This window comes from Cervus canadensis, chromosome 24 (genome assembly GCF_019320065.1).
Source record: "Cervus canadensis isolate Bull #8, Minnesota chromosome 24, ASM1932006v1, whole genome shotgun sequence".
In the NCBI taxonomy this organism is placed as follows: Eukaryota; Metazoa; Chordata; class Mammalia; order Artiodactyla; family Cervidae; genus Cervus; species Cervus canadensis.
Window position 1 is genome coordinate 4102194 of NC_057409.1, and position 13526 is coordinate 4115719.

Here is a 13526-nt window from a genome sequence, read left to right on the forward strand (position 1 = left end):
TTCTTTTCAATGTGATTGAAGGGCAGATGCTAAGTGCTCTAGAAAACACTTCACGGAGGTCATGTGACAGCCTTGAACCCATTGATGAGAAGCATCAAGATGGTTTACAGTTTGGTCCTGCTTTCCAGAAATCCCAATTTATGAAACTCAGAGTACACGAAGGATGAAGGGTTAATTCTTACAAGCTTCTTAAAAGGCATGTAAATTTTAGAGGACTTGCCAATTACTAGACCACAGTCCCCATTTTGAGACCCTTCAGAGAAAACAGGAGAAACCAAAACAGTATTAATTACTGACTCTAACAAGTTCCAGAGACACACAATTCATCCTAATGCCTACAATTAAAAAAAAAAAAAAAAGTGACAGGAATTTGTTTTAGGTCAAAATGAAAAGAAGACCAAGGAATTAAATTCAGATGGTGAAGCCGTTAAAACCAGGGTTGGAGTGGGGGGAGTTTTGCCTTCTAAATCTTGCTCAGAAGGGGGCAGAGGGTGAAGGTCTGAGTGGCAGGCACTGCGGTAGGTCCCAGAGATACAGAGATTTACTACAAAAATCAGATCTGGGAAGATACATGTGTGGGAAATGTATGTGACATTGACTCCTGACTTTGTGACCACCAAGGATCCTCTTCTTACTGGTCTTCACTTATTCCTTCACTCAGGAATATGTTTCAAAACCAAATGCATTTTATGGGTTGCAGGTTCACATCTTCATTTTTATTTGTGTATCAGAGTAATGTAACTGCCCATCTGAGCTGGTCTTCAGGTTACCAAATTCAGTGGACTTAGCTCCACCCAAAGCACAGAAACTCTGATCTTCTACCATGCATGTACCTTAGTAAAGCTACAATAGATGTATCAGCTCAGAGGTTTACATCAAGGAAAACAAGTGTCAGCGGGAGCCAGCCATCTCCTGGGTGAGCCAAGCTAGTCCATTCAGGGCAGCATGAAATGGCCACCACCGCGTAATTATCTGCCCCAGGTATCCAATCCTACATTCACGACAGCACAAGTCTTGGGAGTCATCAGGTAGAGAACCTCAACCGTCGGATAAATGACTCACTTTGCAGGAAGACCAGAGAAATCATCTATACAAAGCAGGGGAGGGGATGACAAAGAAGGCAAGGTGGTGGGGTTGTGATCCCTGAACGTGTGAGGGCACACGGCCCCGTCTTGGCATTTCCTGATGAGTCAGTGACAGTGACTAAGCCTCACCAGGTGTGAGCTTGCTATCACAATCTTCTCTGTTCACTAAAAATCCCAGAAATCTGGTACTGGAGTTGCTAGCTGATGAATGTGTGTGGGAAGTAACATCACATCATTTGCAAGCCCGTCTCCAACAGCAGGACTCAAATGGGAGCCAAGATGGTGAGCTTGGAACAGGCCCTGGCTCAGCATCTCACACACATCTGGTTTTTATAGCGTGTTTCCACGTCTGCTCGGTAACACCTTCCCATACTGGCAGCTACCTTCAGCCTTGAGCACCTTGCTCTCCTCTCAGGCGTCTCCCAGTGGCTGTCCCTGCAACTTACTGTGCCTCCCCCCAAGTGACCCAAACAGATTTTTTTTTTTTTAAATTCTGAGATGTTATGGGCTGAATTGTGTCCCCTCTTTCCAAGTTAACATGTTGAAGTGCTAACACCTGGTACCTGAGAGTATGACTGGATTTAGAGCTAGGGTGTGTAAAGAGGTAATTACATTAAAATGAGGTTATTAGGGGACGTCCCTGGTGGTCCAGTGGTTAAGACCTTGTGATTCCAATGCAGGAGGCACAGGTTCAATCCCTGGTCATGGAACTACAACACCCCCCTCCTCCTCAAAAAAAAAAAATAAGAGGTTTTCAGGGTGGGCACTGATCCCATATGACTGGTGTCCTTTTAAGAAGAGGGTATTTGGACAGAGAGGAAAGACAATGTGCTGGCAGGGAGGAGACAGCCGTCCACGAGCCAAGGAGAGGGGCCTGGAACAGATCCTTTCCTCTCTCCCTGGAAGGAACTAACCTGCTGACGCTTTGATTCTGGACTTGGAGACTCCACAGCTGACAAATTAAATAGCTGTTGTTTACGCGATCTGGGTTGTGGTGTTTTGTTATGGCTCAAGCAGACTAACACAGTGATTAAAATAAGACTCCTTTTCATCCAATTGCAAAGTGATCCAGACCACAGCACTCTATGGCCAGATTCCTCCTTCTGGTATTTTTCTGGGTGGCAGGGATTGTGGAGGTCCCAGAATCAGAGACATGTTATCTAGTTCAACTCTCTCCTTTCCAGTTGAGAACTAGAAGGTTCCACGGCTGGCCTGAGGTTGCACTCTTTCGCTTCCGAAGGGGCACAGACTGCAGGCGCCTCCACTCACCCTCTCAGCCACAGTTACGGTGGTGCTTTTGTGTTTTTGGCGCAGAGGGACCGGGCACTCCCTGGGGACCACCTGGCAGCAGCTGAGTGCCGCTGCTGCTCTAGTTCCAGGTAATCCTGGATCTGAAGTGACTACTGTGGACTTTGCACTTCCTTCCACTCGTTTTATCACCAGTAACATAAAGCACTCCCTCCGATACTCTGGAGATAAAGCGAATGCCCCAGAAATAGGTATTTAATCTTGTTGATACCTGTACCCCATTTGAGAAACAGGGAACAAGGAATAGTTCCAAGTACTTTTCCATCTGAGAAGTACAAGTCTAAAGAGGACCCCTCCCTAGAAACACTTGTGAGAGACTCTCTCGTCACAGACCAGAGTCGAGGGATGCGCTTCAGAAAGCAGGATATATCGAATACTCTCCAAAGCCCCATCTATGTTGAAAACAAACTGGTAATAACATTTAGCAGAAACCCTTAAAAAGATCGCACAGTGAGTAGCTGGTCTCCCCTGCAGCCCCTCTCGCCACCCACAGCCAGCTGAGGCTCCAGGTTTGGCCCAGGTGGCAGGTGATGCTGACCCTGGCCTAGGAAGGACTTCCTTCTCTTACCCAGCAGGCTGCCCTTCTCTTCTGCTCCCTGGCATCACCTGCAGCCCTGGTAGCTCAAAAGCTGTACGTTTTTTTGTTGTTTTTTTTTAAACAAGTAAGCTCCTAGCGGTTTGAAAACCTAATTGGAAAAAAATCTGTTCACCACTGCCATTTATGGCATGTCCATCTTATAACTTGTTGCCAGACATCTTGCTTCCTGAGCTGCCAGAGTATGAACCTGCTAAGGAAAGTGTGAAGGCAAGTGACTGGTCAAGTCTGCTATGCCTCGGTTTGTGTCTACTTCCACCACTTGTTACTTGTTTAATCAGGGGAAGTGAACCAAAATCTGTTTCTGAACGTTGGGCATACTGTCACATACTTTGAGAATATATCTCTAAGCATCTGAGGTAGTGTGATTGACAGGTCTAACAATAGGAACCTACCATGAATGGTAAACAACAAAGCTGAACTCGTAAAACTGGATTTTCTCATTTATTTAAAAAAAAAAAAAAATCAGTCTCCTAAAATCTTAAAATGTCTTAGTAACCTTAGTGAATATGGTTCAGTATTTGATACTTGATAATCTCACACTACCTTTGGGTGGCTATTCTAATAAAACACCAAGAATTGTGCATCTGAACCTATTTTATGGGAGGAAATTAAGCTCAGGAAGCTTGTCTTGGCCAAGGTCACACGGCTGGTTAAGTGACACAGTCCCCAAAGACCACAGCTATGCATGTTCTTAGGATGCTAGGCTGAGTGATACACTCTAACCAGGAGTCAAACCCAGTTTGAAATTGTCTTGTCTATAGACTGAACCAGCAAATTTAAGTTATGCAAACAACATAAGGGATTTAGGTTTGACACGAGAATTTCATCAGAACAAAAGTTCTCAAACAGTAAAATGGATGAGCAAGGATGCTGTGTAACTCTGGGTTTTAGGGAAAAGAGTATCTGTTGGAATTGGGTGAACAAAGCAGACAGAGCAAGAGAGACCGGATGAGTAAGGTTTCTTTCAGAATCAAGAGCAAGAATTTCTAATATTCCAGTTCATGACTACTAAGCTGGTATCATGTCCAAAAAATGCAGTTGTCAGACAATCCCCTTTCTGGAATTTCTCTTGGTAGGCCTCATAGAACACAAGTGCATAGTTTGTAAGGTGTGAGAGCACTGCTCACACTTAGCAACATAAAAGTTCTAATTAAAAAAAAGTTCTGATAGAAGCTGTGGTTCTTGGAGGAAAAGCTCTCATAAGTGTCAGTAGAATCTGCCTGGAATAAGTAAACTGTGAGGACCAGAAAGAGTCCCATGGCTAGGATCTGAGAGTGACCAAGTGCTTGCAATGTCCTAGGAGAAAAACAAAACAAAAACAAATAAATAACCACCTTAGGACAGCCTAGCTAAAATTTCCCAGTAATCCAAGATTTAATTTGAATAATTCTTACCAAACTTAAAAGTCACACAGACTTCTACTGGCACATTTTTTTTTTTTTTCTTTTTTTCCTACTGGCAAATTCATTAATTTCATTTCATTTCCAAATCCCCTGCATTCATTGGACTGTGAGATAAGGGGAGAATTCAGAAGCTTGAACAATGGTCAAAGAGAGACGGTGGAGAAGAGCAGCTGGAGACGGCTCTGCACTCACAGGGCCTGGGTGTAGTTCTGGCTTTGCCTCTTATTATGTCCTGGGGTAACTTTGTGAGCCTCATTCTGTGTCAGTTTTCTCTTCTGTAAAATGGGAATAATGAACAGGGACCATCTCACAGGACTGCTAGGGTTAAATGAAGTTAATATATGTACAGAGCCTGATATGTAGAAAAAATTCAGTTAGTGTTAGCTATGATTGTCACCTGAGAAATCTGTATGCAGGTCAAGAAGCAATAGTTAGAACTGGACATGGAATAACAGACTGGTTTCAAATAGGAAAAGGAGTACATCAAGATTGTGTATTATCACCCTGCTTATTTAACTTATATGCAGAGTACATCATGCAAAATGCTGGGCTGGATGAAGCACAAGCTGGAATCAAGATTGCCAGGAGAAATATCAATAACCTCAGATATGCAGATGACACCACCCTTATGGCAGAAAGCAAACAACAAAAAGGCCTCTTGATGAAAGTGAGAGAGTGAAAAAGTTGGCTTAAAACTCAACATTCAGAAAACTAAGATCATGGCATTCGGTCCCATCACTTCATGGCAAATAGATGGGGAAACAATGGAAACAGTGACAGACTTTGTTTTGGGGCTCCAAAATCACTGCAGATGGTGATGCAGCCATGAAATTAAAAGACGTTTGTGCCTTAGAAGAAAAGTTATGACCGACCTAGACAGCATATTAAAAAGCAGAGACATTACTTTACCAACAAAAGTCTGTCTAGTCAAAGCTGTGGTTTTTCCAGTAGTCATGTATGGATGTGAGAGTTGGACTATAAAGAAAGCTGAGCATCAAAGAATTGATGGTTTTGAACTCTGGTGCTGGAGAAGACTCTTGAGAGTCCCTTGGACTGCAAAGAGATCCAACCAGTCCATCCTAAAGGAAATCAGTCCTGAATATTCATTGGAAGGACTGAAGTACTGAAACTCCTATACTTTGGCCACCTGATATGAAAAACTGACTCACTGGAAAAGACCCTGATGCTGGGAAAGATTGAAGGCGGGAGGAGAAGGGGACAACACAGGATGAGGTGGTTGGTGGCATCACCGATGCGATGGACATGAGTTTGGGTGAACTCTGGGAGTTGGTGATGGACAGGGGAGCCTGGCTTGCTGCACAGTTCATGGGATCGCAGAGTCAGATACGACCGACCGAGCAACTGAACTGAACAGAATGACTGTCACTATTATTATGTTAAGTAACAAGTCGAATAATGACACGCTGTCAAACATATTCAAGGAACCAAAGAGAAAGCACTCAGCTAATAAGCAAAGATTTAACAGCTTCTACTGCTGCTAAGTCACTTCAGTCGTGTCTGACTCTATATGACCCCACAGACGGCAGCCCACCAGGCTCCCTCGTCCCTGGGATTCTCCAGGCAAGAACACCGGAGTGGGTTGCCATTTCCTTCTCCAATGCATGAAAGTGAAAAGTGAAAGTGAAGTCGCTCAGTCGTATCCGACTTAGCGACCCCATGGACTGCAGCCCACCAGGCTCCTCCATCCATGGGATTCCAGATTTAACAGCAAATGGTGTTAATTACACATTTACATTCAGTATCAAGAGAAAGAGCTGCCATTTTCGGAGGAAAATATTTTGTGAAGGTTACCTTTAGAAACCTCCTTTGACATACCAGTTGTTGACAAAACTATTAACAGAAAGTTAAAACTAAGCTAATAAAGCAGCCAAAGGCAGAAAATTCCTGCAACAGAAAAAAAAAAAAAGCCATTGAAGTTAAGAATCTTGTGGAAAATGACAGAAGGCAAGAATATTGTAATAAAAACAGCAGGGATCAGTTTCTTTAAAAAACAGTGCAGTAGAGGGGTACCATTTAGCCTCTTCCCTGGCTTTTGGGCATGCATCCATCAAGCAGGTCCCAGGCCCAGAGCTTCAACAGTTCTAGTTCTCTAGCTTCAGCTCTGCAGAACTGAGTACCATCTGTTCTATCGCAAAAATGCAAAAGCAACTCTACACGCTGGGAACAGAAATGTCAGTCAGAACCTCTGGGGAAAATAATGAATGATCTTTACACAATTAAGAACAGAATTTCTGGGTCTTCCCTGGTGGTCCAGTGGCTAAGACTCCATGCTCCCAATGCAATGGGCCTAGGTTCAATCCCTGGTCAGGGAACTAGATCCCACATGCAGCAACTTCGAGTTCACATGCCACAACTCAAGATCCTGTGTACTGCAACAAGGACTGAAGGTCCTGCATACCGTGACTAAGACCTGGCACAGCTAAATAAATAACACATAAAATTAATAAATATTAAAGAAAAAAACCTACCTCTTAAAAAAAAAAAACGAATAGAATTTCTCTTCATGGATAAAATTCGAATTTTTGCTTGACCCAAAGAAAAAGAAACATCATTTATCAGGTTCCAAAAATGAAAAACTTCAACTATAATTTTAAGTTTTTGGATTAAAGGTTCTTTTAGCTGGTGTTTAGTTAGCCAAGTACAGCAGTTCATGAATAAAGCTGGCTTACCCTCTTTCCCCTGACAGTTTAGGATGGCAAAGTACCTCAGCTTGAGCAAGAATAACTTCTTAGGTATAAGGACAGGTTAGCAAGCCTAGACTGGGCTGACAAAATTTTACAAAAGAGGAAATAAAAAATGTCCAAGGTACACGCATATTACCTAGCCCTTGTTTTCATGTGATTTCCCATTAGTTATAGCCAACAGACAGGACTGGATCAGGCTTCCCTTAGTTAAATCTGCGTGGATAGTTAGGATGGAGTTCTTCCTGTGTTGAAAGCTTGTCATAATTTTAGAAATATGTCTCCACCGTTCTCTGAAGTGGTATCTCTTCTTTCTCATCTGAGCTGTAAGAAGCCAACACTCTCTCCCAGCACCCTCTGAGAGTCACCTGTCAAACGCCGCCTGTGGGTGGCTGCAGGACATGTGAGATACTGCATCTGAGCTCACTAAGAGTCACTGTCAGTACTGAAGCCACTGGTCCAGGCCAGGAACTGTTGGGTTAGCTCCTGGGTTTGGTTTGCTGTTTACCTTTCTGTAACATGGAAGCAAAAACTGTGCCTTCTCCTCCTTGAGAACGCCTGGAAGGGGAAAAACCCAAACATCCCTTTATGTCAACATCAGGAAGGCACTCATCTCTGACAGCTGTGGATTTTCCTTGGAACAGTGCAATGGCCCTCTTGTCTTTTCCCTTTACATGATGCTAAAATCAAGGACAGGTCTGTCTTCACCTGAATTCTATGAATTTAACAGAATGTCAGGGTGGAAAGGGACCTGAAACGATCTCAATGTCTCACTCTACGCAAGAGTGCCTGATACACAACATAGCCACCAGATGACTGTTTCAGGCTATCTCTTTACAACAAAACACAGAAATCAACCAAAACCCTCACTTCTGATTCCAGAAGAGTAGAGAATTCTTAGCACAGGAAGTATTATAATAACAACTATAATATTAAGAATTACTGGACTTCCCTGGTGGTTTAGTGGTTAAGACTCTTGAGCTCTCAATCCAGGGGACCTGGGTTTGATTCCTGGTCGGGGAACTAGATGCCACATGTTGCAACTAAGACCCAAATAAATAAATGATTTAAAATAAAAATATTAAAAAAAATTATTACCTGCTAAATAGCATAACAGAAAATTAGATTACTTTCTAGAAGAAGGCCGACAATTTATGAATCTTTTTGCAATGCTGTTTTTTTCTAGTTCAGGGACATATATGAACACTTAAATATGAAAAACTGGAATTTATGACCTTGAAAACAAGGACCTTGATAAAATACAAAGTGATTTTTAAAAATCCCTTATGCACTGAATAATGAGGTTCAATGTACTAAAAACATTCACCATCCATTTAGAAATTCAAAAAAGTAAATAAACTGGAGCTTGTTGGAGATGGTATTTAAAAAGGAAAATGGATGACAGCTAGTACAAGGAGCAGAGAAGGCTCAAAGTGAGTAAAACACTACTTCTGAGGAATTCTAGAAACTTTTAAATACAAGCTACAGTTCAGCAGCTTTTAAAATTCCATGTTTATTCATATTTTTCAAAATATATGTACATAAAAAAAGGAAGATTTACAACAGGAAAAGATTGCCTTACATGCAACACAAATTCCAATAAACTCATGATGGGATCACACATGATTCTGGATCTAACTCAAGCCAGTCTTCTCAAGTCCAATTCCCAGCCAGCCTCAGGCTGCAGACGGGATCCCAGGAGACAATGCAAATGGAATGGATTAAACAAACATATTTTGCCTCTGGCAGCACTCGGGCCAGAAGATGTACACCAAAAAATTTAAGACAATTAAAATGTCAAGTGCCACAGGGAGGATAAATGATAACCGGAAATCAATATTTCTTAGGAAGCTAATACTATTTAACACAACTTCACGATACTAAAACAAATACAAATAAGGAAGGGTTAGGTAGTCAGGCTTCATTTGTTTTTTTCTTTTCTCTTTTTAAATAACTCAAAAAAGGAAGCCACTTGTTTGTTATCAAAAGTGCTGTGGAAAGAAAAGAGGGGAAAAAACCCACAGATAAATTTGAAATATTTTAGCAAATCGTATGTTTTTTCATTTCACGTTTCTACATTAGCAATGGTGTAACTCTCCAACATTTCCTTATAAAAAAGGAAAAGAGGAAGTGACAACTCATGCTCCAAATATTAAAAATATATTTAACTATCTGATCAAGATTTTGTTTTAATTTTTGGTAATACAGGTGACACCAGAAATCACAAATTCAGCATGTTCCTATATTTCCTCTTCAGTCAAAAACCAAGTGGTGGAGAGACCTTGTGCTTGCTACTGTGGGAATGCGATACCCAGAGATCAATGAAAAATACCTGGAAATTGAGCAATGGAAAAGTGGCCCAAAGGAGTCATGGATCTTCAGAATCTAATGAGATCAGGGTGCTTTTGGCCTATTCCCACAGCTAAGACATCTCTGTTTATAGCTGGATAGAGAGAGGGTTAGCAGAGTGGTTTTATAAATAAGATTAGTTATTACAGCCGTAAGTGAAGCCTCCAGGTAGGAGGCTTTATGATTCAGTCAGTGCTATGCTGCCTCCTTTTTACATCCAGCACCTGACCAGCATCCCATTCTCGATGGTTTCTAACAAATATAAAAATCTTTGCAACTGTTTAGATAAAACTGGAAGGGAAAAAAAAAAAGCCAAAGCAGATCATTAAAAAAGAAAGAGGGCTGGGGTGGAGGGAGAAAAAAGGACAAGTACAGACTATACAGTTGGAGGAAAAGTCCAAAATTATCGCAGAAATTAAAATGACTGGGAGGGGGAGGGGCAGGCACCAAGAACAGCACCTAAAGCTAACAAATGGCTAAACTGGTTTATTTATATTCCCTCCCCAGTAGTCATAGGGGAGGGAAAAAAATGTAATTTTAAAAGCATCAAAACTAAAACAAATGCACACTGACCTTAGAAAATAAGATTTTGAATTTCATCATGATACCCTTTTTTCCTATAAAATTTACTTTTTTGCTTTGAATGACTTCTTCATGGTAGATTTGCCCTTGCCAGGCAATTTCACTTCCTTTCTCACACTGGCTGCAGGCTTCTTGGAAGAGCTACCACTAGGTTTCTTGATGACTGAGGGTGAGGGTCTGGCTTTCTTGGCAGGCGTTTTCGCTTTAGGAGGGGCTTTCTTGGGCAGGGGCCTCACTTTCCCTCGCTGGGCAGCTGGGACTTTGGGCGCCAGCTTGGACCCTCTTTGCTTCATGGCTGCAGCCTTCCCTGGTGACTTGGCTGGGGTTTTCTTCTGCAATCTGTGAGACCGAAAGAGCGAAGGCAATCACTTAGGACTTGAGAGATTCACTGCACCGTGATGACGAGATACTTTGCCAGAAAAGAAACAGCAGAGGTTAAATCACCTACATTAAGAAGAATATGGGTTATAACCTTTCACCTAAAATTGTATAAAAATTCAACCAATTCTGGAAGTCTACACATAATTCCACGTTTTTTCTAGAAAAACATGGAATTATTTTTCTTCAAGTAACTAAACTACACACTACACATACACACACACACACGCATACACACAGGTCTGACCAAAGAGTAATTAAATATTCACAGTGTTTCACAAGTTTAGAGCCTCTAAATTCTCAGGAGAGGGTAAGTTCAAACGTCAACAGAGCACTTGAGAAGGATCGGAGCTGCTGACACGCCTCTCGCAGCCTCTCCTGTCACAGCCTCTCTCAGCTCTAAGAATCGTTTCCCACACACTCGCACCTTCTCTTCGGTGGTGGCTCTTCATCTTCAGAGTCTTCCTCTGATGAGTCACCTTCATCTTCGTCCTCATCCTCATCTTTAGAATCATCTGGCTCTTTCTTTGGAAACAGAACTCCTGGGCTAGTAAGAAAAAATATGAGATAAACAGAAGTCCCATCAGGACAAGAAAAAGGATGTGAACCTAGATATGCTCTTTCCTGGACATTACCCACTTCCTCCCACACTGCCCAATTAAGTCAGGTTAGGTTACAAATACCAGGTCACAATTTAACCTATTTTGAACACTCAAATGAAGTTATGACAAATCTATAAAAGTCTCAAACATAACTCATTCTCTTCCTCCCTCCATTTAATAAAACTGACACTTAATCCCTTCTTCAGTAACGTTATGTAAGCTCCGGGTGTGTGTCCGGCACTGTATCAGCACTGAATATGTAGCAGTGAACAGCCCATACGGAGGTGAGCAGTCTATACAGCAGTATGTATTTTTTGCCCTTATGATATAAGACCTCATAAAGCCTCAATCTCTTCAAAGTTTTTGAGAAATTCAGCAAGGATTTTCTAACTTTTTTCTTTAATGATAGAAGACTTGGTACCACTGATTAATAAATCCTTAAATCATAACACTGTATATACATGATTTTAAGAATTATCTTTAAAGCTAAACATTTGAAAAATTCAAATACTGTACATTCAATGAAGTAACACTTATGTTCATGGACCTAGAAAAGGAAATGGCAACCCACTCCAGTGTTCTGACCTAGGAAATCTCATGGACAGAGGACACTGGCAGGCTACAGTCCATGGGCCACAAAGAGTTGGATATGACTGAGCTCCATGCACGCAGCTCCTACACAGGAAGGTGTAGAATATGACGTGGCATGTTTATGCATAAAGAGCAATATAAGAAAGCTACACACTATATGCCTGCCAAAATAGGTTTCAGTGTTAACTGTCATGGCACTTGATTGGAAATCAAAGTAGAAAAAGGCAATAGCCTGGGTACACAGAAAAATGCCTGGTCCATAGGAGGTGCTCAATACATTTTTTGGTTCAATGAATAAATAAGGCATGTATAAGAGAGAAGTTTTCAGACAAATGTCCTTGTCTCTATAGCATGAAGAAGGCAGATTAGGATTCTTAGAAGTAGCCAATGTTCCCCCTACTTGGTACTGGACAGTTAGAACAAATAATCCTCTAGTCATCATCATGTACTTCATTTCTTATTAGCAGGAATGAACATGTTAATGACTGGCCAAGGATCTCAAAGAACTCAATGCCTGATTTCGGGAACACCTGGCTAACAATGAGCTTCAGCAGGATAGGCCAAATCAGTCCCCTGTTGTTATATGAAAACATTCTGCTCTAAAACAATACTGCCTGAAGAAGTCTTTATTTTCAAATACACTCTGTTCAGTTTAACGGTAGTAAGGGCAAATAAGTGAAGCCAACACCAGTAATCTGGAGTCAGATTTTTAAAATTTGCAGTGACCACTACTTCACACTGTGGGTTGGGTGCTTACCTGGGGTAATAGGGAAAACAGAGCTGGAAGGTGCCACTGAATCCTTTACCAGATATCTGTTCCATCCACCCGTTCTTTTCACATCTCTGCAGGGTTTTCTTCAGCAAATGCACTGGATAAAAAGTCAGAAATGAAGAAAGTATTTGTTTATTTGGATTTGATAATTCTCTCAACTACAATCTATTATACATTAATTTATTATCCTGTCACTTCCAGTATTCTGGCCTGGAGAATTCCATGGACTGTATAGTTCATGGGATTGCAAAGACTCGGACATGACTGAGCAACTGTCACATGCTAAATGAATCCTTTGTGGTCAAAGGGATTATTAACTAATTTACTAAATTACTATTACATGCCCATGAATTTGGCAAGAATTAATTGTAATGGGATGAGACTTCAGAGACCATTGTGTCAAATTCCTCACTACACAGAAAGTGAAACAGCAGCCTAGAGTGACTAGTGACCTGCCCTACAGTTGCACATAAATGGGTAACTGTTGACTTAAAACTCAATCTCTATTATTTTAAATATCTACTGAGTGCCTATAAGTATTGATAAGCACTTAGGAGAACGTCTATAAAGATAAACCATATATCGCATGAAGCAGCAAATAATAACAAAACAGTATCATGGCTTCTAAAGGCCTCACCAGTCCTCACCTTTCACACAAAATCACCAAGCATTCCTTCAGAACATTAAAAAACACATATTGCATATGTTAAAAGTCAACATTAAGACCTGGAAATTGTTTCATTTAAAGCAATATATTCTAGTTGGTATTTTCTGTGACCTAATTTTCAGGCTCCTCACCCTACACCATGGTGCCTACCCTCATAGTTCAGTGACAAGTATGTCTCACTAATCCGTCAGAGAGAATGCTGGGCAGCAAGGTTTCTAACCTCGACCGTCACCTGACAGGGTAAACGTATCCACTGAAAAGCGTTTTCTGTACAGGGGTTAAGTCAATAAGAAATCACATAAGCACTATTTTAACCCACTGGTTTGGTTTGAGGATGACACTAGATGTTTTGGTAAACATTCAGAAGAAGATAAAAAGATACTATACTTGAGAGAGTTTTTTGGCCATGCCACATGGACTGTGGGAAAACCACATCCCCTGCCTTGGAAGCTCGAAATCTTAACCACTGTACCGCTGGGAAGTCCCACC

At 41.4% G+C, this 13526-nt stretch overlaps 1 protein-coding gene across 10 annotated transcripts in view; it reads right to left on the reverse strand.

Annotated features, from left to right (window-relative positions):
* Positions 1–8590: 8590 nt before the first annotated feature.
* HP1BP3 (heterochromatin protein 1 binding protein 3) overlaps positions 8591–13526 on the reverse strand; it is a 37033-nt gene continuing 32097 nt past the window's right edge. For all 10 annotated transcript variants that reach the window (XM_043444986.1, XM_043444983.1, XM_043444990.1 and 7 more), the window contains 3 exons: positions 12356–12467; positions 10833–10952; positions 8591–10366 (listed from right to left, as the gene is read on the reverse strand). In XM_043444986.1, coding sequence (XP_043300921.1) covers positions 10072–10366; positions 10833–10952; positions 12356–12467 — 527 coding nt within the window. In that variant the 3' untranslated portion in view covers positions 8591–10071. The remainder of the gene's footprint in view (positions 10367–10832; positions 10953–12355; positions 12468–13526) is intronic.